The sequence below is a fragment of the Aythya marila genome, assembly GCF_965140915.1.
Source record: "Aythya marila genome assembly, chromosome: 1".
Classification (NCBI taxonomy): Eukaryota; Metazoa; Chordata; class Aves; order Anseriformes; family Anatidae; genus Aythya; species Aythya marila.
Genome location: NC_139042.1, coordinates 143,885,864 through 143,911,251, shown reverse-complemented (window position 1 = coordinate 143,911,251; position 25,388 = coordinate 143,885,864). Strand labels below are relative to the sequence as shown.

Genomic DNA, 25,388 nt, shown 5'->3' with positions numbered 1-25,388 from the left:
AGCAATGTCTGCATCATCTGCATCTATTCTTAGATAGCCGAGCCTATTTCTTTAGCCTAATCCTGCTGCATTGTGTCAAAATAATTTTGAAACAGAATAGATGCTGGTGGCAGATTTCCCTTTCCTGAAAAAGGCAGATGAAGCAGGGTTTTCTTCTCATTTCTCACTGAGAAATGAGATGACTAACTTCTGATACCTGAAACAAACAGCCTTGCTAATTTTGTCATTCTAATATTCCCCTTGAAAATTTCATTATAGAAGAATCTTGAACTTGGGGGCTAGTCTGCTATTACTGCTCCCTGCTTTTGTGATTGTGCCAGCTGCTGCTTGGGGGTGACAGGGGGGCAGTGGTGAATAAGATCCACCTTCAAGTAGGCCCTTTTTTTGAGGGGACAGGTAAGAGTTCTTAATCTGAGTAAGAGCTAACTCTTTTTTCCTCTCTTGTAGAGGAGGCAGGAAGAGAAGACTCAGGATTAGCTACTGCACCAGTGTTGCCTCTGAGGGATGTCCCCTTAGGTAAAACAACTAAGTTCTGCTCAGTCGATCCAGTCTGACCTTTTCTCTAATGTATAAGGATTCTGCAGCGAGGCAGTTGCTTGCTGACCTCAGGTCCCCTTCTGTGTACCACTTCCATGGACAAAAAGTGAAAGGGAGGTGCACCATCTCTCATTCCCCATATGTGTGGTGTGTTCTCTGTTTGGCCACGTGCAATTTCTGCAGGGAATGGGGATGTGTAGAGGGTGGGAGAGACTTGCTTTCAGTGCCTGAGCCTTGTTTGGTCTCAGAAGTGCTGAACTCCTTAGGATTCCAGGATTCCAGCTTTCATCTGTCTGTTTTCCTTCCCCCACCCGTTGCAGACAGGACAGACAAACTTGGTCTCTCCTGCTTCTTTGACCTAGCTGTATCCCCTCCATGAGGTTATCTAGGAAAACAGAAAACTTTCTTGACAATTTATAACCACTTTGGCTCTTGCAGACAGCTGTGGCCTTCCCCCTGTGATTCCCTGGTGGCTGTTCAAGCGCGTTAGCGGGGCTGAGGAGGCCTGTCCTCACTGCTGGCCATGGCACGCTGCCCTGAACTTCCTTGGAGACTACCAGTGCAGCGGGGTTGTCATCAGCCCCACGTGGATCCTGACAGCCGCCCACTGCGTGCAGCTGTGAGTGTGTCCAGTGTGTCCCCGGCCACCTCTGCTGCTGTCCCTGTCCTCTGTGCTCCCCGTGCTCCTCCAGGCTGGAGAGCTGCAGGTCATACTCACACCTGTCCACTGTGAGGCTTCCCTTCTGCCCTTCCTCTGTGATGAGTGATTTGGGAGATGGCGATGAGTTGGTCTTGCCTGTGAGATCCGATAAAGGTAATTGGGCTGGCTGCAGTCAGAGCTGTGGCAAAGCCAGAACTGATGCAGTGCGTTTGTCAGGGTGAGAAGCTCTTGCTCAGCAGTCCTGGGAATAAGTGACTAATTAGAGAAGAGCCAGAAGGGATGTATGACTGCTGAATAAGGAAGCTGTATGGCTGCCTGTAAGTAGCTCCAATGTTTGCTTTCATTATACAGATCCAATAAACCCTTGCACTGGACTGTGACAGCAGGAGACCATGACAGAGCCCTGAGAGAGTCAACAGAACAGGTAAAAACAAGCAATACCATTAGAAATGTTGACTTTGATATATTTGCCCTTATCATATTCTCAAAACAGATCTAAGTCCACAAATAAAACTGTCTTGGCTGCAAGACAAAATGACCAGTACGTAGCCCACATTCAGGGATGAGAAAGGAACTCCAGTAACTTGGTCTTTTTCAGCTAACTTGCAGCTTATAGAAGTATGTTTTATATATATGCTTCTTATTACTAGCAGTAAAGACTTTAAAATCTAGCAGATGACTGAGTGTCCTCAATATCTTATTCTCTCGGTGCTGAGCAATACATCTGTCAATAAAATGGTTGCTGACTCTTTCTTACTGATGGGGTGGAGGAAGAAATAGATGTGGAAAAAAAGTGACTCACACCAGTCTTCTGCAATAACCTTCCTGACTTATATCTGCACGATGGAACAGCCATTGCTGTAGGCTTAGGAGGTCTAAATAATACATCCCAGAAATCTTCTAGGCTGAAAAGCTGAGAAGCGAGGGATTTGGCTTCATCTTTAAAATCCTTGCACCTTCTTTCTTTTTCATTAGCTTGGTCATTGCTTGGGGGATTTTTGCTATCTTCTTTTGCAAGTATGCTTTCAGGATGCAGTTAGAAGGCAGCTTGTCCCTTCTTTGCCCTGATCCCTCTGATGTGGTACAGGTGAGACAGGTTAAAACCATTGTGGTACATCCTCACTTTGACGTGGTGAGCTACGACTCTGACATTGCCCTGGTGCAGCTGGACATCCCTCTGGAGTACAATGCTGCTGTGAGGCCAGCGTGTCTGCCCAACAGCACAGAGACGTTATCTTCCTCTTACCTCTGCACTGCATCTGGCTGGGGCATCACTGAAGAAGGTGGGACTTCTGATTTTTGCAAGTTGCCCATTATAAACTGAACATATGCTTCCATCTCTTGTTTTATTCTTCTGCCAAGGTCTTACTTAGAACTTATTTCCCAAGCAGATGGGGGCCAAGCTAAGCGACTGCAGCAGATGCAAGTGCCTGTGCTTGAGAATGAAATCTGTGAGAGGAATTACTACTTTGGTCACCCTGGAGGGATCACAGCTGGGATGCTTTGTGCTGGCTTTGTTTCAGTGGGAGGCCAGGACCCCTGTCAGGTGAGTTAAAACTAGAGGTGAGCATTTTTGAAGGCATCTCTGTATGGGTGTTGGTAGACCAGCTGGGGAAAGAGGCTGGTGAGGACAGGAGAACAGCAAAGGCAGTTAAAAACTCAAACAACCTGCTGTTCCTGAAGTGGGCACTGCTTACGTGAACAAGAGTCAGTCAGTCTGCAGATGCAGTGTGCAGTGTTGCTTGGAAGTGGGACCATAGGTTTTAGTATTTGTCTGGACAATAATGTTCAAGATGCTGGTGGAGGAGAGGACGATCGTCCCTGCACTTCCCAAGTCCCATTTCTTCCCACTGAAATACCTTCTAATTACTTGCTAATTTTAGCTGACTTGGAACCCCTTTCAAGGCATGCTTTTCAAGGTGATCTGTGGTCATTTCTATTGTTTTTATAAAAACTCTTGTTCAGAGCAGTGCCTGAGAACTAACTAATCTCCCTGAAGTCATGAGAGTCATGAGGCAAGCTGGTAAGAACAGCTGAGTAAATAAAAGGCAAAGTAATTTACTGAGGCACTGTCAAGCTAAAATGCAGGTTCTGCTCAATACCACAATCTTATGGTGGACTGATAAATGATGTGTACCATAAAATATGATTGACTAGTGCTCTTTGGTTTTCAGCCTGTGCTCAGTCTTTATTCCACACCAATAAGCAAGCTGTTAAATTAGTCTTTGTTCCAGATCTGGGGTTGAGCTGCCAGCAGCTGTGTGCCCTGTTCTTGCACAGACTTTTTTTTTTCTTGGGCAAATCTGATCTTTGACAGCTCTCCTCTCAGCTGCAGCAGTGCAGAGGCCAGATGAGAACTGCAAGATCCTTTTGTGTCTTGGTTCCTAGGGTGGTTCTGGTGGGCCCTTGGTTTGCAGGAAGGAAAATGGACCATTTATTCTTTATGGCGTTGCCAGCTGGGGTGTTGGCTGTGCAAGTCCAAAGAAACCAGGAGTCTACTCAAGGGTGAGGATTTTCCTGGACTGGATAAGACTGACAATGAAAGGTGAGTTTTCCTTGTCTAAACAATCTGAGTCCTGAATATAACTCCGTTCTGGAAAATATTCCAAGTACATTGAGATTTTTGTCTGGTAGACTTTTACAAGAAAGAAGGAAAGAAATCCAGATGGCTTCACTGACTTCCTGCAGACAGTCCCTTCTTCCTCCTCTTCCTTGCACCTTCCTTGTAAGGGGAAAAAAAAAGCTTACTAGAAATTGGAATGGGACTTTCAGAAGCATGAGACTTGTATTTAACACTTCTGGCTCTTAAATGGAATGTAATCTCTGGACAAATACCTTTCTCAGTATAAAGCAGCTGCTGCTGAAAATTCCTACCAGACCCATGCTTTGATAGATGGATAGTCTGGGACAACACTAAACTGAACTTGTGTGTGTATGCACATTTCTGCAAGATAAATTTCTCCAAAAAAAGTACAAGGGAAAATAACTTACCTTATGTACTAGTGAATAAGGACTGATATAACTAAAGTGATGGGTCTCTTACAAGGACAGAGGTCCCTGTTATTAAACTGAGGGTGCTCATCATAGAAACGAGGGGAGCAAAACCATATGAAGTACTTCATGTGAACCCATCAATGTCATACTGCTTCCCTGCACCAGCCCTCTCTGCTCCTCTTTCCCAGAAGTTTCTTTCCTGCTGAGGTTCCTCAGGCCAAGGTGAACATGGCTTCATAGCTTCATTGGTGAACAGAGAAATCCCCTCCTTCAAGATATCTAATGTGATTCAAGAGACTTCAAAGAGCCACCAGATAGCTTCAAGTCTCTCTTTTTCCATGTTAAATAAACTGATTTGTCATTCTAGAGAAATGTTTCACTTTGGCCTTTGGCTCAAAGTAGCTGCGCTGGGAAACTGCTGATGTAAAACATTTGTCTTCCAAGGCTTTATCCCTCCTCCTTCCCTGCCTGCACACATGTACAGCCAAGAATGTAATTCTCCATTTAGTGAATATTTGGGATTGTCCCACAACCTTTCTTGGGAAAGAGCTAATCCTGGACAGAGTTTTTGTTTCTACCCAGCCTATATTTTATTATATTGCAGCCAGGAGAAAATGGAAGACTTCTGCTAACAATACTTTTTTTTTTTTTTTTCTTGTAGCATGAATAGTGTGCTGTAGTTATGAGCAGGAAATTAAAGTATATGTTGGAGAAAAGAGCACAGTGTGTATAATGCTCCATTCTGGAGTCAGATGAGCACTTGGACTCCGCTGCTTTGTGCTGCATCTGTCTGTCTTTCTCCCTCATGGTGCCATTCATAGTCCCGTGTAGACCTAGGAGAAATGTTAGTACAGGTGCTGATTGAGGGAGAACTTTCTTCCTAGCTAAAACCAGTTAATGAAGCAAGTTATCACTTGTATGGTAGCCAGAGCATCCCCACAGGTAAGCTTGGAGCTGGCTGGAGATCTTCCATACCCCTGGATCTGATGCAACTGGCTGCTGACCCTGGCACTCCATAGGCTGTAATGGCTTCTGTGGATTTACTGGAGGTCAGGTAGCTTATGCAGAGGAATTGCTCAGCTCCATAGCTGTAAATTTTTCCTAGAGGTGGAGGCTCTAGTATTGCATTCAGCTTTTTCACGTGGTTTCATATGAAAGGTTCAAAACCCTGAGGGCTTTTTGAGCCAGATGCTGACCACTGGCTCCTTTACTTGACTTTCATACAGGCATGATTGCATGTTGTGTGAAGTGCTTGGCCATGATAACTATTACTGAGTTTTGTATTAAATGAAGTGCACTGTGCTTCTCCTCAGATGCTGCACAGAGCACGCCATGGGGAACTGAAGCTGTACCTGGAACCTTTGTGCAGGAGCAGCCGGTGAAATTGCCTGCAGAGCTACGGGAAGAGGCATCAGCACAGGGTAACTGCACAGCTGTGTGGAGCTGCTGTGTGCAGGAGGCTGCAGCATGTGGTCTGCAGATGGTAGTGGAGCTGGTTCAGTTTGGGGAGCAGCTCTGGGTGGAGCTGGGTAACAAGTGAGTCTCCTAAGACACATCTTCTGTATTCTAGACTGAGTTTCTCACGGTAGGGACAATTATTTGATCTCTTGTGCATGTACCTAGCAACACCAGAGCCCTGATCCTGGGCGAGGAGCTGTCAGCTTGTTGCTTTTAAAGCACAGCAAACAGCCCTGTCCTACTGATGTGCCTTCCCCCACTGATAAAGCATTTAAAAGTTTCTCTACATCTGATACTGTGATAGTGTTGGAGGAGGAATGATGCTGAGGCATTCTCAAGTTTCTGGGTGACACTGGCTCTGGCAACAAATAAGTGTTGAGGAGGGGATGTGCAACCAGCACCTCTACTTGAGGACTTGTGATGTAGCCAGGGTGTTGGCATGCATTGTGTGCTTTCCTCTTCTCATTGGCATCCTTGGTGGTGCTGCAAAACCTCACACCACTGAGATAAAAATAGGTTCCCGCAGTGATAAGCTGCAGGAGGTGGGAAAACTTTCCTTGCACTAGCCCTGCAGCTCCAGCACTGGCTAGATGGAGCTGGAAATGCACACGAGGCTCTCCTCTGCACTGGAGGAGGCTTATCTCAGCTGAGCTGCTCACTACTGGCTGAGCTCAAACAGTGGCAGGTGCATCGTGCCACAATGACCTGAATCTGGGGCTCACCACGATTGCAAAAATGATTTTTAAAATGTGCATAGAGACAAGCTCCTGTGTCTCAGCCCCATGGGCTTTACCCTCCTTCCAGATGGCTGCAGTTCCCTGCAGTCCCCGCTGCCAGCACAGGGCCCACATCCTCCAGCAGTGCTGCATGCAGGCAGGAGCCCTTGCCTTACCCTTGCACAAAGCTGTGTGATTAACTCGTTGCTTTGCAACCCAGGGGCTCAGCTCTTCCTCCTCCCCCTCGGTGCTCTCAGCACCCCATGCAGGTACGCAGAGACACGGTGTGGTGTCAGCATCCCGTCTTAGCAGAGAGCTCATAAATGACGGTGTAGGAGGAATCGTGCTTAAACAGAATTAAAGCTGTTCTACAGAGGGTCTGACTTGAAAAATTGCCGCCTTGGGAGGCAAACAACCCTATTATACTTGTACTAAAGGGATGTACAGTTCTCATTAGTGATCTTGTTTTCTCTCCTCCTGCTCTTATAACTACTCAGATGCTTCCAAATATTTCCCTGTTGGATTGGTCTCTTATTTAACAAGTGTTGAGTCTGACTGCACTGTGCATGCTTGTAGCTGCAGGCTAAGCACTCTCCTACTGTTTCTGGAGAACTAGAGAATGAACAGACAAAAGCATAATATTTCGTAACTCTTGTCAAAGGCTGGTTGCAAGGTCAAGGAAGAATAAATAATTATGTAATTTCTTTTCTTCCTTAACACTGAGTGAACATTTGAGCTTGATAGGCTTCTTAGCATGGGGACCTGGCCAACCTGGTATGTGTTTGTTTTCAGGCATTGATTTATAGCACAGCTCAAAAGTAATCTTCAAGCTGGTCTTCTTTCCTCTACAACCTGATATCTTGCCCCTTTGCCTACTTTGTGTCTGATGACTTGTCCTGTTGCCTTAGCCTCAGAGGCCTACTTTAATCCTATGCACTTTCAAAGATCCTACAGGATTGAACTGGTCTGCATGCTAGAGTTTAAAGAAATATATATTTCTTACTGATAGGAACACTATTTATGCAAAATGAAGGGATCAGGTTAAAAAAAAAACAAAACACAACACCTTAACCCTATGTATATATATTTGTGTCCTTCCAGTGACTGTAGTAGCTGTGCTTTTGCCAGAGATATCAGAATATTCAGATTTCCAACAAATCTAGTAATACCTGTGGAGGTAGAGAGAGAAAGAATGGGTTAAAAATGTGTGTATGCATGTACACACACTAGAAAACCATTTTCCACTACTTTTATTGACCTGCTAGGTTATTTTTGTTCATGGGCAGAACTGGCAGGTTTTATATAAAGCTTTTACGGTCTCTTCTTGATGCTTTTATCACTGAAGTGTGTATTTATCCACAGAATGTGTGTCAGAAGTGGAGCTAGAAGAGCCCTGGGGGTTTATCTCTGCTCCGTCCTCGTCAGGGTATATGGGAAGCCCAGAGTGCTCTTGGATACTCCGTGTGTCTCCGAAGGGCATGGCAAAGATTATGGTAAAGCATCTGTCAATAAGAACATCACCGAACTGCCAAGAGGAGTTTCTTGGGATTTACGAAGAGAGCCAAGGAGGAAGAAAAGAGATAGGTAACAAGTGATACAACTAAGGATGCTTGGTACTAGAAATTTCTCACTTTCACTTGGGACATTTTCAGAAAGGGTTTCCATATCCAACTGCATGGCTCTGATGTGTGGCAGACTTCATTAAATTTAAGACCCAGGGTTGTAAACTTGGCTGAAGCCCTTAATCCCCGTATGTGTGCTGCATTGACCCAGTAGAAGAGCGGCCCTATGAGTCCACTAGAGAGTGATAAAACAGACTAGATAGCAACAAGCTGTGATATTTCAGATATTTCAGTAAATTGGTATAGAAAACTCTTGTCCATGTAAGTGACTTATGACTCCTGTGATAGTGGCAGCTCCTTATTCAAAGTCAATCCCCTTTTCTCCATACTCCCCAAAATCTCTGACATAATGAAATGTGATGACAGTATGTGTTGTATGCATCTTGGAGAGGGAATGAATCACTCTGAAGCTTTAGGGCCTGGGGAACAGGGATGTGGCTCTTCCTTGAACCAGAAAACATGCTATTTTTCATGCGGAGGGCTGTGGTCTTCCTTGCTTTGACCCTGCTGAGGTACAGTCTGTTCACTAGGATGCTAGTCTACATAAAGACAAACCACAGAATGAAAATAAGAAAATAAAGATGAAAGTGAGAGCTTTAATGCTGCTTACCAGAAAGTTTACACTTCTGGAGGCCAGAATGTCTGTATGTGTGGTTTGCATTTGTACCGTATGCTGTTCAGTGTGGCAGGGAGCAGGAGCACATCAGTGTAACTCCAGTGAGCTGGGCCCTTTCAAAATGTGTGGAGGGAATGCTTTTTGTTTCCTGTTTCAAAGGCTCTGTGTGCAGAGTAGGGGAATAGGAGGAGGAGGGGGGAAAAGTGGAAGAGATGAAATGTAGGGCTTGCTCTTACATCTGTTTGAAATAATACCTCCAATACTAGCTTTGTCTGCAGTACAAGCTGTGTAATATATAAACAGTTGTGTATACACATAAAGAAATTCAATCCCTGCCTTCACTGTGGTGAAGTCTTAGGAGAGAAGGGAGGAGATCCATGCCTCTGCACTCATGTACACAAATTATGGGCTTTATTTAGCTATTATCATTCAAAAATCGTCGCTGTTCTACATTCTTAGCCGTGAGAAATGCCAACCAAGATACCCCTGTCTGAAAGGATAGAAAAGTAAAAATGCTGCTGCTATATAAACCTGAGAATCCAATTTCATTTTTCTTAATATGGGGAGTTGGTTTACTCCTTCTCCCCCACCATCGCAGAGTCATTCCAAAAAGGATGTATAAGCACAGAGGAGCATGACAGGTTCCAGGGGTTGGTCTGGCTGTGCACTGGGAGAGACTCAGCAGACTCAAGCTGAAAAAGGTGATGCAGAAGAAAGGTACTGGCTTCATAGGCTGCTGTAAAGGACTTAGAAAGGTTAGTAATTATTGCAACATACGGAGTATTAGTTAGAAGTTGTTGGACCAAAAAGTAAATGTGAAGGGGGAGATAATTAGAAACAAACGTTGGGGGGAAATTCACGAAGGTTAGATCTTGCAGAGTTTATATTGGGTGTGCTGACCTGAGAAGATGTTCCTTCTCCTAGCTCTTCAATGAGTTTTTCTTCCCCTCCATCTCCACTCCTCCCCTTGCTTTATTCTGGCTTTCATTATAAATTAAGTTTATATATTGTAGACATTATAAAGTAATTATACAGAAGGATTTCTCCTGGGCAGGCATCCACACTAGCATTCAGTTGAAGAGTGGTGGAGAAATCCACCGTCAACCTTAGGGAGCCCTTTGGGTGACTTCCAGGGCATGGAACTTATGTTCTCCAAATATTTCCAAAATTAAGTAATGCCTCTGGAGAAAGTTTTTAGATAATAGCTATTCTGTGTAGTCTCTTGTCCTCTTATGTCACAGCATTGATTAAAAACAAGGCTGAAATGTAGCATGTCCTTTAACTCTGAGGTGGAAGGGAAAGAACAGGAAAGAAGATGTGCTAAGGAGCTCTTGGAGCGTTCCACAGCTGTTTTCCTCCAAGAACTTATTTATAAAAGCGCACACAAAAAAAATCAAGTGTGTCTGTTACAGCTGAGAATAACAGTTTAACTATCATAATTATTTATATGCAGGACAGAGGAAAATACTATCAGAAATGGGGCCATCAGTCAAACTTTTCCCTTAATAGGAGTCTAATAGATAGTTCCCTAGAGCATCCTCCAGCATACAGACTCGCTGCTATGTAATAGTATTTTGTTATGGCTGGCAGTTTTTCAAGGTTGGGTATATTAAACTAGATTTCTATGCCTATTTATATGCCAACATATTGAAACAGCATCTTTTTTTCTTCACTCCTTCTCTAGAGCTAGTGAGCAACAGAAGTCAGTGGGTGCCTGTCTCTAAACCAAATCTCTTTTTCTGAGGAACCTAAAACATAGACTTGGGCTTTAATGTTGATGTGAGTTAGAATTCTGGTATGACGGTGAAGAAAGAGGCTGGGAAATTCAGAGAGCCAAAAACAACCCCAGAATAGTTTAGCGTGCTTAACAACTGAAAGTGTCTATCAGTGGAGGTGGAATAATGCCAGTTTCCTGTCCCATCTCATTCTCAGTTTAAATGTAAGAATGAACCATTAAGTAGTTTAGCAATCTTTCAGGATGGTTACAGCAAACAAAATGTCTAGCCTTGTAGATAGACTTCTGACAGCCAATAATGTTCAATGAACTGAGCAAGTCCCCGTTGGCCAGCTGTGGGGCGTCTCTTGAAGGGCAGGAGCTGGAGTCTCTCTGCCTTTGCTTGCATTGAGTATCTCTGAAACATGAGTAGTTCCCCACTTTTCTGCCTTTCCACAGACTATGAATTTTACTTATATGAGAGATGTTTCTAAAATGTCCCTTCTTACAAAGGTGTTGTGCTTGGATTTGCTTCTAGCTGTGTTGTGTGGTACCCTGATTTCTCCTGTGATCCTTTGGAGCCCTGGGCCCATGGTGAAGGTGGCATTCCGCTCTGTCAGCCCCGCTGCTTTCAGCATCGAGTACTTGATGCTCACGGTCCAAGGTACAGTCAAGAAGTACAGCTGCTTTTCCCTCTAAAGATGATGAACTGAGCTGTTAGACTGAAACTTCAAGAATGAGCTTGTTTACAAGACGCCCTTATGGAGTTTATGGAGACTTTCCATATAGATGTTCTCCAAGTATGCATAAAAGAGAGCCCTCCTAAGCTCTAGCCTGGGTACAACTGACTGCGAAATGCTGAAGCTTGAAACATGGCTAAAATTAACTTAACTTTTACAGTATTATGATGAACAAGGTCTGGCCTAGTGGTATAGGAATGTAGTAGTTCTCAAAACTGGTTCATCCTCTAATTGGACATGTCATGTCATACAGGAATTGTCATAGTCCATGGTGAAAGTCTATTTAATAATAAACCTGAATTTCATGCTTTGCATTCTTACTCCATCTAGGACAAAAACCTGGAAATATCCAGGAAAGTCCCAAGAAGATAAGCTCAGAGCTGTCACGATGCAAGGATGCCATCCTTACAGATAGGGAAGGGAAGATCCAATCACCAGGGTACCCCATGAGATACACAAACGCCACCAGGTGAGCACCTGAGTTCTTCTGGTTCTCGGAACTCCCACGTTAAAACCTGCAAATATGAGATGGCTTTTAATGAATCTATAGGTATTACAGCTCCTGTTAGAAAAATAACTGGGCAAGTACCTCAAAAGTAGTCAGGAAAATTGGAGGGGGAGAGGGCACACCCGTACCTTCACTCCAGCAAACATCAGACAAAATCTGATGCATGTGGACAAAGCTCTCATCATAAAGTACGTCAGGCTCCTGAACATGGCACAACTGAGGGCTTAAAAATGGCAATGCTTAACTGTGTTGCTAAAAACCTTTTGGAACTTTCATCTGTTTTCCTTTTCTTTCTCCCTTATTGTGCTTGGGTAGGATAAGAGAGAACTTTCCATTCACAAGGCAATAGCACAGACTTCTGAACTGTTCAAAAAAATTTAACTTCAGAAGTAATGAATAATATGCCTGAAATAGATTTGGACCAGTATCTCATCTTTGACTTCTTCCTTTACATGGGCATTACAATCCCTTTTTGCCTTGGCTCACATTTTGATAGCTATCCCTAGGAAAAAAGAGCCAATTGTAAGATATGCCAGCATTGTGACTTTGTTCTTTTGCTTTGTGCAGCAGCTGCCACTGGAGAATTATAGCCCCATTAAAATCCATTATTAGGCTTGAAGTCCTGGACTTCTGGACTGAAAGAAATCTGTCTAATTGTCATGGCCAACTGATGGTGTATGAAGGATTTGGACTAACCAAAGAGTTACTAGGTGAGAAAGTGCTTACCTTAATGCTGGGGTGGGAGAAACAGCGGAGCTGTTCTAAGTTTTGTAGCAGACGGATGGGGATTTTTTTTTTTTTTTTACATGGCGTACTTCCATGCTCCAGGAGGGATTTCTGATAATACTTGGAGCTACTTCAGCTAGCTCAGTATCTTTCCCTTCTTAGGAATGCTGTTGCAATCAAATGTATTGGATGTGAGGTCTTAATCATGGCATTGCTGTGCCTCAGAACAATGCGGGTCTGTCTGGGTTGCTTTTCCCAGGCTTGAACATGCAGCGTGGCAACTTGCTGTGTATGTCTGCAACTGTGTGCCAATGAGGCAGCAGGTCAAAGTGATGGGGCCAGGAAAAGGGAAACTTTTCCTACTGCCATGCTGAGTGAGGGGAGGTACCTGCCTGCCCTGACTGAGGGGCTATCAGCTTTGTTAGGGTATTGCTGGGGAAGTGGAGTCAGCATCTGGAGGAGAAAGCATAGGCTGGAAACATAAACTACTCATATATTTAGGGATACGAGGCTTCTCAGTGCCTTGATTATGTGAAACACAAAGTGACTTATTCTCCAGGGAGTGTAGATGCCCTGAGGTCTTGTGGATATGACATAGTGTCTGGCACAAGAGCCTGGTCTGCCTGTCAGAGAGGGATTTCTTCTGACCAGAGTAGTCTTGGTAGTTGGTACTTGCTCCTAGTGGTCTGTAGTAGTTATAACTGGGCATCTTCAACCATTTCCTTGTAAATGTCCCCATTCTGGTTTCAAGTATAGAGAGCTATATTCTGGACTTATGCTATAGTCCAGTGTGTGAATTCAAACCTGAATAGCATCAGGAGTTTGTTACTGCTTGTTTCCCCTCTTAGAAAGGGAAACCTTTTCCAACAGCATGTTTCTGGGAGATTTTGCCTTATAGAAGTCAAGAAAAAGGCTTTTGTCTCAATCTGGCCTATTTTGCAGGAAACTTCTGTGGTGATGCTTCAATCTACCCTGTAAAATCCCGAGGCTCGGTGATGACAGTGACCTTCACTTCCAGGGCTGAGGCAGCTCTGAAAGGCTTTCTCTTGGCTTACCAGATGATATTTCCTGAGCAGAGTAAGTCTATTGCAGTTTTGGGGTAGGATGAACTAAAGCTGAAAGTAAGGTTCCTACTAAAAAGAAGGCAGGGAGGAGAATGTGGAGGAGAAAGGTGGAAACACAGTGTTAGAACAAAAATATTCATTGCTACTTAGGTGCGTGGTGTCTTTTTTTTTTTTTTTGAGGATGTTAAGTAATATCTTAAGTATTTAGTATGTCAGATCTATTTATTCTGGAGAGAAGTTACCATTAAGAATAAGATTGAGTAGTATCTTTGAGTGCTGATGATAAAAGGCGTAAGTAGTAATCTAATTCCTGTGCTCATTCCCCACAATAAACTTGTAGAAAGGAGCTACTAGCTTAGACATTCACCCTTTTTGTTCTGCTCCTACCTAACTCCCTCACACTCTGTTGCTACTTCTATAACCTCTCTTCTGTAGGCAATACCACTGTCAAGCACTGCAGATGCCCCTGTACCCTCCAAGCCTCACCTCTACTGCATGCCCAGGAAGTTAGCCAGTTAATTGGGCTCTGAGCTTAAAGGCTGAAGGAAACCTATGTCACACTTTCACCTTTCTCTTCTTAAACCAGAGAACAGCTGGTGATACAGGCAGACATTTTTCTCTGAATAGCACTGCCCTGGCACCATTAAGCATATTAGTTACTTTGATATCTCAGATCAAAGATACCAGTTCAAATCTTTTGCCTTCACAGAAGCAAACAGTTCTGTGTTCCTAGTGGCCTGTGCCACTTCTATTCTCATTTCCCCTTCTCTTTCTTCTGTCTTACCTGTGCCTTCATTGCTGTGCAGACAAGCACATCTTTGTCTGTGTATTGTGCAAGTGTGTCAGGCTTCAGAACTAAATTGCAGCTAAATTTCTCAGATTAATTTTGTCAGACTTAACAGCACCATCAACAGAGACTTGGCTGCCTTCTTTCACGTGTGCACGTGCTTTGAACATGCACTCCAGGCCCCAGCTCCAAACACCAGAAGGTGCCTTTTCCACTCCCCTGCAGCCTGGCTATGAGTTGCTCTTGGCTCAGGCTCCTGTCCCCAGCATGGCCCTACATCCTCTGCATTCATGTGCCTCTGGTAAGGCAGTGCTTTCCTTTTAGGTCTGGAACCTGGAAACACGACAGATGCTGACAAAGGTAAGACAGGTTTTAACTTTCTACAAAGCTGGTGAGAGGGAAGAAAGAAAAAGCTTATTTAAAAGAAAAAGTGCCCCCACCTCTTAACGTATGTTCTGAATTTCTGGCTTAGGCAATAATCTCTGTCATAAGTAAGTGTGAACACATGAGTACGAGACTGTCACAAGCAACATTAGCTGTGTTAATACTAAATGTCTTCTGTTCTTTCAGTGTATCCCTCTTTTACTGTATTTATGTTCAGTTCCTGGTATCAGAGCTGCTATGCATGCTTGGTGAAACAGATACCTGGAGAGTATTATAACAAAATAAAAACCCTCCACTAATTCCAATGAACTCAAATATATTGGATCTGGGATGCTTGAACCTGTCTCCCTGCTCTGCATGAGCACTTAACTTCTGCTCAGTTGGCCAGCCTGCCTGAAGCATATCCCTAGATGTTGAGCTAATAGAGACCCTCAAGGTGAAAGCTTAAAAGCCTCATCAAGCTTCTATATTTTTCATGTTTCTACCACGTTCAGCATTTTTTCTCAGCCCAGGAAGCCTGGTGGCCTTCTGCCCTTTCACCACAATAAAATGTGGTGCGATGTTAGCCAGTAGGTAGACATTGGATATGAAGTGTTTTATTTATGAAACTCCTGAAAACAATGCAGACTTGTCCACAAAAACATGTAATTAAAATGTTAACACAACCACAGCATAGACTACTTCATTTTGATCAGCTTAGTGGCAACTATAAATGCAAGGAAAGAGAAACATGCGACTTAGAGTGGCTAGTGAGTGTTTAAGTTTGAACTTGGCCCATTTGGAAAGCTTCCTCCGAGTGATCTTGTATGTATGGTCTTGATGTCTGGCCTCTAGATCACTTCAGAATTCAAGTCTGTTTACTCAAGTCTGTCGCCCTTTTCCTGGTTGAATAGTCATGCTTAAACTGCATGTGGAACTTGTGCTTGGGAGCAATGCAAACTCTAATTTCAGCCAACAGAACTTGCATCCTGGCATTACAATCTTGGCTTTCTCCAATATCAACAGGCATGCTTAAAAAAAATACCATGCAGAAACAGGTTTGGGCAAGTGATATGATTCTTTTCTTTATTTTCTTTTCTTCTGGAGAGTGCCCAGTCTTTGATCTAATTCCTGTTGGAGCCACTGAAATAACATCTCCCAGTTACCCTGGCGTTTACCCTGATATGCTGAATTGTACTTGGACAATTTATTCCAGTTCAGGAAATAAACTGAAGGCTATAATTAAAGACTTTGTAACTGAGGATGCAAGGGACTGCATTTGGGATTGTCTGAGTATTTATGATGGACCTCATCTCTCTTCAAGACTCCTGGGTAGGTTGAACTCATCCTTATTTGTTGCCTTACTTTTCTGATCCCTTTTATTTAATGTGACTATGTTCCATCCGTTTGTAAGGTGAGAGAGAGAGGGGCCAGCACTGTCTGATCAGGTATCTGAAGTAGAAGCCTGTATAGTTGAGTCAAGTTGGTATCAGGCTTACCAAGAGCTATTAAGAGCAGTTCTGTCATCCAGGTATAAGTGGCCTGGGTTCAGTACTTGTTGACTTCCACTTTCAGTGTCATGGATATGTGGGATGGTACTACATTGGTTCCTTGTATAAAGCCTTTTTTCTTTAATTCTTTGTATCTTGGTAATTATCTTACTCTGAAACAAAGCTGGAGCAGGTACTGCTGTGAGTACCAAAGCTGCCTTGTGCCATACGGGCATCAAGATTTTTGGATACAGAAGTGCTCACTGAAACGGCTTCGTGCCTTTCTTGTTCTCCCACTGTCTCCTCCCCTTCTCTTCCCACATACATAAATATTTAGGGAACAGGTTGCTGAAGTAATCTCACTGAAGTATGAGATACACATTCATGTAGAGTATGGGAGCAATTTGGCTGTTGCACTAGGCTTCAGTTCTGCTTGAGCAGGGAGTGATGTTGCATAGACCACTGGAGGCATACCTCTTGAAAGACCCCAAGACCTCAGAGCTGTCTTGACATCACTAACCTATTCCAGTACCAAATGGTTTTGGATTAAAGATATGTCCCTGGAAATGAGTGTAGGGGCTGTAGTTGTTGCCAAGTACAATTTGACACTTTACTACGGTATTTTTTTTTCTTTCCCCCAGCTAGCTTATGTGGCCAGAGAAAATCTTTTAGTGTGTTTTCTAGTAGCAGCTTCCTGACCCTTCACTTCAAAACTGATGAATCTGTGGGATACAGAGGCTTCAAAATCCTTTTTGAAGAGCTGTATCTGCAGCCAACACAAAGCAACCTGGAAGATGGTAGCCAATGTAAGTAATGTTCTGGGTCTTTCCATGTCTGCTTCACAAAAAAAAAGTCCTGTTGCTAAAGTAGTACTGAGGGTTACAGACAGGCAAATTAGTAATGATTTTTTGCTAAAGGTACTTTGCCTAAAACTATTGCCCTGGTGGCGTCAAGATATTCTTCTGTGTTCTCATGTATCCAAAACTGCAGTAAGTTAATTCGGTGCTCACTCCAAGTGCTTTGTGTTAGGTGGTAGTCCTTGTATCTCCACAGTTCTCACTGTCACTGAGACAAATATAGAAATGTTCCCAAGGAATGGCTGTTTCCTGAAAAAGAAAAAAGCCAACAAAAAAACCCAACTAGTTTAAAGTAGATGTATATTGGAAAGAACAACTAGTCTCACCATGTAACTGATCCCTGATTAATTAATAACCTCTGTCTGGAACCTGACACTGTAAACAAGAAACAGAAAGCCAAACAGTTTAATCCATCTGTGCTAACGTTTGCTTGAGAGCTTCACTGGTCTTACTAGAGGGCTATGCCTTTTCCTGGGGCAAAGAAAAGGGATAAAGGGAGCCTGTTATATGTATTTAAAAAAAAAAGTTTGGCTTCCATGGCATGATCCAGAGCCCCACTGTGAAACAAGGGGAATGTTGTGCCTCAGTCCTTAAAGCTCTGTATAGGCTTCTCCAAATCAGCTCTGCCAATGGCAAGTATTTAATGGTCATGTTCTGTTATTTTTTTCTCCCAGACTCATCCTCTGTGCTACCAACTTCCGAAGAAAGTAAATACTACTCGTTTCTGGTTTTCTTTCCTTTCTCATGCTAACACCTCTTGTGATCAGTGAAAGCTGGCGGTGGTGGGATTCAGCTTATTTATGCACTGTTTAATTTGCTGTTACTGGAGTCAGTTGGGAACACTTCAGTGAACTAATTTTGGAAAATGGAGATTTATTGTACAGGAAACACTTCATAAATACAGTTTTGACTTTAAAAAAAAAAAAGTCAGGAAATACTTCTCACCTGCAAAATGTGACTTCCCGAAAAACCTGTGAAGAACTGCTTACCCACAGCATGTTGGCCAAGGTATTAAGGTCTCAAGGTGCCAAGTCCTTGCTCAACTGGTATTAGTTAGGGTCTTTATTTTTTGATATAGTATATATGGATACCTTCTCTTTTGAGAAGCAAAGTGTTCCTAACTCTCCAATATAGACACTTCAATCCTACCACAGGGCTGTTGTGGAACCTTTGGACATGGCTGTCCAGAACAAGTCTGCTTGCTTGGTGTTGAAGCTCATCAATTCACCAACAAGGAAATAATTCCAGAGAAATGTTTTTTTTCCAGAGATGGATCCATTCACTGTGCCGGGGCCTGCAACAAGTACAGAAGAACTGGGGGAGCCCCATGAGATGCCTAAGATGTGTGAAAGCAGCGAGGCAGCCCTGCTGTCCTCGCCTTGGCTGGCCAGTCTGCAGTATGAAGGTCACCACTTCTGTGGAGGCATTCTGATTGATGAAAAATGGGTCCTGACAGCCGCACGCTGCAACTTCAGGTGGGCAACATCCTCTCACCCAAGAGTGCTAAAGGCTCATTAGCATGAAGAGCTGGTCAATTTCTAATCTATCTTGTCACTCATGGCAAATACATATGGTCTTATTGTTTTCCACATGTCTACATGCAACCTGAGCTGGTCTCCAGTAGCTTATATCTCCCTGTCTTTCATGTTGCTAGCACAGACAGTGGTGGCAGTAGAGATAGAGTATTGAGCTTTGGTGTGCACCTGGTAATTTATTTGTATGCGCAGCCCTTGGAGAACTTGACATCTGCCCTCAAAACTGCTGACACCTGTATTATGCCTGTGGCCCCCACTATGTATTTACTAGCCCCAGTTAGGCTGAGGTGCCACGTGATACTGATGAACCTTCATCTTTGTTACATGTAGAAACCTGTGGTGGTGGTGTTGGTCTTGAATGTTTCATCAAAGCATTTATACAGCCCAGATCTGTAGCCTTAATATAGGCTCTGTCCCTGTTGGGATCTGATTCCTGAGAAGGTGAGCGACTGATCCACCTCTGGACTCTGTGTTAATCGCAACTGCAGCAAGGCTTTGTAGATGGAAGTCAAACTTCTGTCAGTACAGCAGAGAAAGTAGCGGTACCTCAGCTGGGACTTCCAAAAGAATCCCTGTGATGTAAAGTTGTAAGTCTTGGAGCATGAGTGTAGCTGGCAGCAAATGTTACACATGAACTTTGGACTCCTCCAGTTGAGCTATGGAGTTTCTTAGACTGAAAATATTTGATTTTTCTTTTTCATTGTTCAGTGTTCAAATGGATGAAGTAGTCCTGGGAAAAATACACGTGTTGCCAAATGTGAAGAGTAACAGCCCTGTGCTTGTGAAAGCTGTGCGCACACACCATAACTTCAGTGGCTTCCCTTCCACAAATGACCTGGCACTCCTGGAGCTGCAGGAACCCATCAAGCCAGGTACTGCTTGGGCCCAGTACACTCAGCTGTGATGGGGTTAATAGTTACAGTAAGACTCTGACATGGGGCACAGTGTTTTGTGTGTGTGTGAGGAGGTGGGTGGGAGGGCATTTGTCTTGTTCAGGAAGGGATGCAAAGAGCAAAATGAGCAGCAAGCCTTTGGGGAGAATTGCTTCCTATCCGGCTGAAATACAGCATGAGAATTAAGAATGCTTCTGCTGTCTTCAGCAGGCTTTGAAGCAGGCTCCTCCAAGCAAAGTTGCCTGTGACTTTAAGGTGTGAGTGTAGGCTAGGTGTGATTAGGTGATCTTTGCTAGTCTCCTGTTCTAGCTGTTTCCCAACCTGTCACAGCTGTACTGTGACCATTAAAATTAATGAGTCAAAAAGAAGCATGCATGTCCCAGGGGAGCTGTGCCACGCGCCCTCCCCTTCCTCCCCCGTATTTATATGTACAGCACTAATGGTACTCACCTTTCTGCCAGTAGCAAAGTAATGTACCTGAGATAGGGGCTGAAATTTGGAGAATAAGCTTATATTTTGCCTATGCCTTTTGCCTAAAATGCCTAGAAGATTCTTGTTAGAGGAATATTTTGTTAGGTTTTATATGACCAAGTGTGATACTTGGGTAGAGCTGAGAGAAGTTATTTTTCTGGTTAATATTATGTGTAGCTTGGGGCAGGACCTGGGGAAAGAAAAGGGGAGAGCGTTAAGTAGTGGGGGAATGTGATCTAGACAGAGCTGGTGCACAAAACCAGGGCATTGAATAAGGAGGCTAAATAAGTGCATGGATCTCTGTATGACATGGTGACTGTATCCACACAAAATGCCACAGTCCCCAAGCACTGCCTGTGGGCACTGATGATGGGGCTTTGTCCCTCAGGGAGAGAGATCCTGGGGCAAACTGGCTTGAGGAAAGCCTCTTCCCCAGGTCCTGGTTCTGTGCTGTTTTGGAGGGTCTCCTTTCTCACCTTCCAGAAGCTGCCTTCAAAAGATGCTCGGTTTGACTGTGCTGTGACCTCAGATAGTGGTGCTTGGAGAAGGCCAGATCTGACTCATTAAAACAGCGCTCTCAGGCATTCAGCACGTACAGCGAGGGAACATATACATTATTAAAGCCCTGCCTCATCTGTTTTGCAGTCTCGTGGTGTATCACAGGAGGGGAGGGGGAGCCAAGCAGTGAGTTAAGAGGCAAGAAAAGCAGGGGACTGACAGGGGTAAGAGCAAGAGAGCTGTTCCTGGCACTGATGGAGACCTTGCCTTCCAACACAGGTGATTCTGCAGCAGTGGCTTGCTTAGCAGGCAGTAGGGAAGAAGTAAGCCCTGATGCAAGATGCTTAACAGCAGGATGGGGAGAGAGAGGAGCTGGTGGTGGTAAGTGTGCCTTGGTCTGGTGTGAGAGCACCTATGGCCTGCTGAGGGTAGTAACAGCTGACTGGGGGCAGTGCCAGGCATGATCTGCACCCCATCCCTTCCCCAAATGTTGCTTGCAGTGTGTGAAACGATTTCCAGAGAGGAGCTGGGCTGCCTTCTCTGTCAGAAAGCAGCCACTTCTGGAAAGGCAAAACCAAGGTGGAGGCTCAGCAAAGGGGAATGAACTCATGGGAGATGAGATCACTCCCATGGTGTCTTGATGCCTGGGGCTTCTGGCCTGCGATGCCTCCCAGTGACAGCATCTCCTTTCTCCTTGGGGATAGCTTGGTGGTAGGGGAGGAAAAACTACTTCCTCCATCTTCAGACTGAACAAGGGCTGTGCCACCCCCCGGTTCCAAATAGCAATTGACCTATCCACCAGGAGATGCAGGGAACATGTGAGTGAACACAGCCGAAGCAGCCTGTCTGCATCCTGTCCCACTGGCCCTGAGCCACAGTCTAGCACAGATAGCAGCAAGGAAGCAAGCTACCAGCTGGCTGGAGGTTAGTCTGGGAAAGCTGGCAGGGTGATGATGGACTTGGAGGTGCTGCCAGAAGGTGTGCTCATCCATGCCCTGCAAGAGTATTTTGTTCCTGGTGGTGTGCTGGCTTTGCTCTCTCTTAGGGGCTTGGGCCAACCTTTCTGGTTTGCTGGTGGCCCATGTGGAAGACAAGGGAGAGGTATAGGGCCTGTAAGGTTTTCTGTACCATGCATGCTTCCCACCAGTGACTGCCATCCTATTACAGCTCCTGGCTGATGAGCTTGATCCCCATGCCAGCTTCATGTCAACCAGCTTCAGGAGGCCAGGTTCTGAGCTGCACTGATGGCAAAAGCCAAGCTGGGTCTGGATGAATATGGGGAGAGAGAGATGTTCTTCTGAAACATATGAGAATCTGTGTGATATTGGGTGATGTTACTTGCAAGCTGGGATCTGTCCCCAAAAGTGCTCTGAATGGATACCAGGAGTGGTATTGGGGCAGTTGGTGCAGCATGACTCCTACCTAGGTAGTCAACCTGACGCTGTTGCATTTTCCAGAGGAGGAACAGGATTCCAGGCTACAACAAGTGGAGGTTTCCCTCCTCTCCTATGAGGCCTGTGTGAGCTACTGGGGACAAAATATTGAAGAGACCAACATCTGTGCAAGATCTGCTGGGGCAGCTTTTTGCATGGTACGTAACTGAAGGGGGTGGGAGTGCTATGATGTATGTGTCCAGGCCAGGGCTCAACACCATGCCCTCCCTGAACTTACTGGCTTTGAATGCTTATGATGCTGCTGATGGGTGGTAACTCTATGCTTTCATTCTCTCCTTACTCTTTTCCTTCTCTCAGGGGGACTCTGGATGGCCACTTGTCTGTGGGACCCATGGGCATTATAAGCTGGTTGGTATTGCAAGCTGGGCCAGTGACGATTGCCATCCAGAGTCACCAACAGTCTACACCAAGGTTTCTGCCTACAGAGACTGGATTTCATCAGTCACAAACCAAAAAATCTGAACACCTCAAAGCCTGTTCAAGTTTATTTGTTATTCCTCAATAAAGAGCTTGCAGAGTACATTGGGTAAATATTTGTGATTCAGGTCACCTTCCTGTAAACTTCTGGTTTGACAGCTCTGCCTTGAGTGCTCAGTTTTAGAAATCTTTCTACTGCAGCACAACTTGCGATGCCATAGCTCTGAGAATTCAGTTACATTGCCTACGCATCTCTCTGTATGCTTCTTCAGTGGTTAGGTGCATGCTTAATGTCCAGTCCTCCACACAGCTGGTACTCGTCTGTCAAAACAAAATTGGTAACCCCTGCTCATCTCAGATCATCTCAGATAACCTGATTTACCAGAGGTAAGTCATTTCTAAAATGCCATTGCCATAGCATGGATAGCTAAGATGAACTGCTTTAGCAACAGTGGTACTTCACTTCCTTTTTAGCAATCTGGAATTTGGTATGGTGGCTCATCCATTGTAAATATACCTTCAAGTTTTGGAGAGCTTGATCTGTGACAAGCTCTTAGCTTTGTCTAATATTGGAAAGGCCATGCTGACACAATTCAATTTGTGAGGAGTTGGGGTGCTTTTTTTCTTTTTTTAATGAAAGGCTTTAACTATACTTTTGGATAAACACTAAATTCTTGAGGAGGGAAGAGGGGTGGCTGACTTATCTAATTCTTTAGCTGGTAGCTTAAAAACTAGACTTGGAAGTGAAGTGTATTTGTGAATAAAGCCTACAAGCATATATCACTGAATTACAAGCCAGGAAACTTCTATTGCCTCCATCAATCTCTTCTGGTTTCAGCACTATTGTGCATGACATACAAATCTATCCTTTAAACAGAGGATAGGATGCTCTGTTCCAGTCTGCTGTATGTTAGTCTCCTTAAATATGAAAATATGAATGCAGGTGTTTCTGATAAAGCAACCTCGTGGCTGGAACCTTGGCCACCACCTACTGCCAAAATGGCTAAAGAACTACAGCCTACTCTTATACCTCATGCTATTCAAGTACAATAGTTTAATAAATTAAAAGTTGCACATGACCTTTTGACTTAGAAATATTGTCTCTGTTGCTTTAAAGAAACCCTTCTCTCTTCAGTCCCTGTCCCATGATACTTTTGGAAGGAAAACTCAGATATGCTAGCAGAAGTCAGAAAGCATCAGTCAATCTTTACAGAAATAATAGTTCCCCTGAACTAGTGGAGCTGTAAATTGCAGTATTTGTCAGGTTGTCATTGCTGATGACTGGCTTGTGTTATAACTAACTTTAAAAAAATAAATAAATAAAAATAAATTGCTCTGCCACCATGATAGTAACTATGGTGTGGGTTTTGGCTCAAAGATGTGATTTCCCCAGTGCATTTTCAGCTGTGCAAATAGAGCAGTTTAGGGCTTGTAATTCAGTGCTGTGTCGCAGACTGCAGAGGCTTTGTATTGTGAACGTGTGTGCAGCAGTGGGTGAACAACCTGCTCACTGAAACCTTTAGAGATGCAAGGGTAGGATGGGTCAGTCATCTACTGTTCTTGGTGGCAGGCAGGTAGAGAGAATGGAAACTGTTCCCAGGACTCCTGACCTGCCAGTAACTGTTCCTCATCCAAACTGAGGATGTGCTGCCTCATCCCAGGCATGGTGCTGCTCAGCCCCTGGGAGCTGGGCAGAGCTGCAGCCGGAGACCAGCCTTTGGGGTGCGCTCGTGGAGGCAGCAGGAACCATCCCCCCAGTCTGCCTTGGGGGAAATCTGTAGCTTAAATTTCCCTGGGAGGAAGGTGTTAGGAAAACTTGTGGTAATGCTGGAAAAAAAAAAAAAGACAATGTTCATTTTATTTATTTTTTTTATTTTATTGATCTATAAGTGGGCAGCCAACTACTAAGAGGGGTAATTACTGACCTGGTAAGGGAAGTGTTATTATATAAAATGTGGGCTTCTAGCGTGGAGCTAGAATTAAAATGAGCATGTAGGGCATCTGCTGTTTACACTGTCCCTCAAGATCTGCTGCTTGCTTTCCTTATGGACCATCTGTTTGATGCAGAGGCATCTGGTAAGAGAAGAGGGAGTCTCCAGTCCACTGAGGTACAGCACTGCCTACAGCGAAGTTTTCCCTCCAGCTTTCAACAAGCAAGTCTGACTCTCATTTTGTAAATTTACTCATGGGGGAAAAGAGAGCTTCAGAACCATGAATTTCTTGTGCTTGCACCTTTTGAAAGGAGAGAGATACTAAAGAGAAAGGGATGCATGGGTGGGGAAAGTGGAATTGCATAATTAGTGACAAGTATTTCCTGACAGCATAATTTCCTGAAAGCATAGATCCTAGCAAGCTCTTTTCTCTAGTTCTACACTGACTTTTTTGCATTTAAACAGGGCAAAATAAGTGTACTCACCAGCTGTAACTTGTGTGCTTTGACTATGCTGCCAGCACAGGTGTTCAAAATCAGAAGGCAAGTTCTCCTCCAACAGCCCATCAGTGCAATTCATGCCAACCTGGCTTTCTCTGGACTCTGGGGCTTGTATTTCAAGGTTTAGAGGAAGAAGGAAGGAAGGCTCCTGCTTGGCATTGCACTCAAGCATGTCTAGCTATTTTTCATGGCACAAGAAACAGAACTGTGAAATCTCAAATAGTCTTGTTAGTTTTCTTCAGTAGCCATGAACACAACATGGCCTGATGTTTCTAGAATTGCTCGACCATTAGCAGTTACTGAATGAAGTTGATTCTCTTATCAAAAAGGCATATTCTGCTTAATTGCAACAGAGATATTATGCTGCTTCCCGGTCTTGCTTTGTGTTTTTTCTCTTCCCTTAGAAGTAGTTCATCATGAAACTGCAAGCTGCTGATTGAATAAACATTTTCTTTTCATTTCAGTAAGTGCTGGTTTAAGATGAGGGGCATGAATTTTTTTTATTTTTTTTTTATTTTTTTTTTTTCAAAAGAAAAAAGTGTTTTGATTACTTTTCTCTCAGAATAGCTTGTGCTTAATGTTGGGGCTCAGATTTCTTCCTTTTAATGCTCCAAGTAGCATGCCTTATTTGTATACAGGCCGAAAGCCCTCTGGGAAGAATCTGCAACATTTGACATAGCTGAAACTTACTGCTGATCTGCTTTTGAGTTTGTATGTCCTTGAAGAAAAGTAGACGAGATGCTGCTTTTCCTTCCTCTGAACTGTCTGGAAGCTGTTTTAGCATATATGTTTCCTTGCAAGAGCCAGTTCTGTGTGTGTGTGTTTTTCTTTGGATA

General features: G+C 44.0%; 1 protein-coding gene across 1 annotated transcript in view; it reads left to right on the top strand.

Moving 5' to 3' along the window:
* OVCH1 (ovochymase 1) overlaps positions 1-22,166 on the top strand; it is a gene marked incomplete at both ends in the record, with an annotated part of 37,809 nt that extends 15,643 nt beyond the window's left edge. The window contains 18 exons of the mRNA XM_082751861.1: positions 448-516; positions 976-1,156; positions 1,550-1,622; positions 2,286-2,481; positions 2,587-2,744; positions 3,587-3,743; positions 7,729-7,950; positions 10,857-10,982; positions 11,389-11,527; positions 12,137-12,402; positions 14,468-14,503; positions 15,614-15,838; positions 16,638-16,793; positions 18,121-18,328; positions 19,097-19,260; positions 20,530-20,631; positions 21,708-21,841; positions 22,002-22,166. Coding sequence (XP_082607987.1) covers positions 448-516; positions 976-1,156; positions 1,550-1,622; positions 2,286-2,481; positions 2,587-2,744; positions 3,587-3,743; positions 7,729-7,950; positions 10,857-10,982; positions 11,389-11,527; positions 12,137-12,402; positions 14,468-14,503; positions 15,614-15,838; positions 16,638-16,793; positions 18,121-18,328; positions 19,097-19,260; positions 20,530-20,631; positions 21,708-21,841; positions 22,002-22,166 — 2,777 coding nt within the window. The remainder of the gene's footprint in view (positions 1-447; positions 517-975; positions 1,157-1,549; positions 1,623-2,285; positions 2,482-2,586; positions 2,745-3,586; positions 3,744-7,728; positions 7,951-10,856; positions 10,983-11,388; positions 11,528-12,136; positions 12,403-14,467; positions 14,504-15,613; positions 15,839-16,637; positions 16,794-18,120; positions 18,329-19,096; positions 19,261-20,529; positions 20,632-21,707; positions 21,842-22,001) is intronic.
* Positions 22,167-25,388: the final 3,222 nt, after the last annotated feature.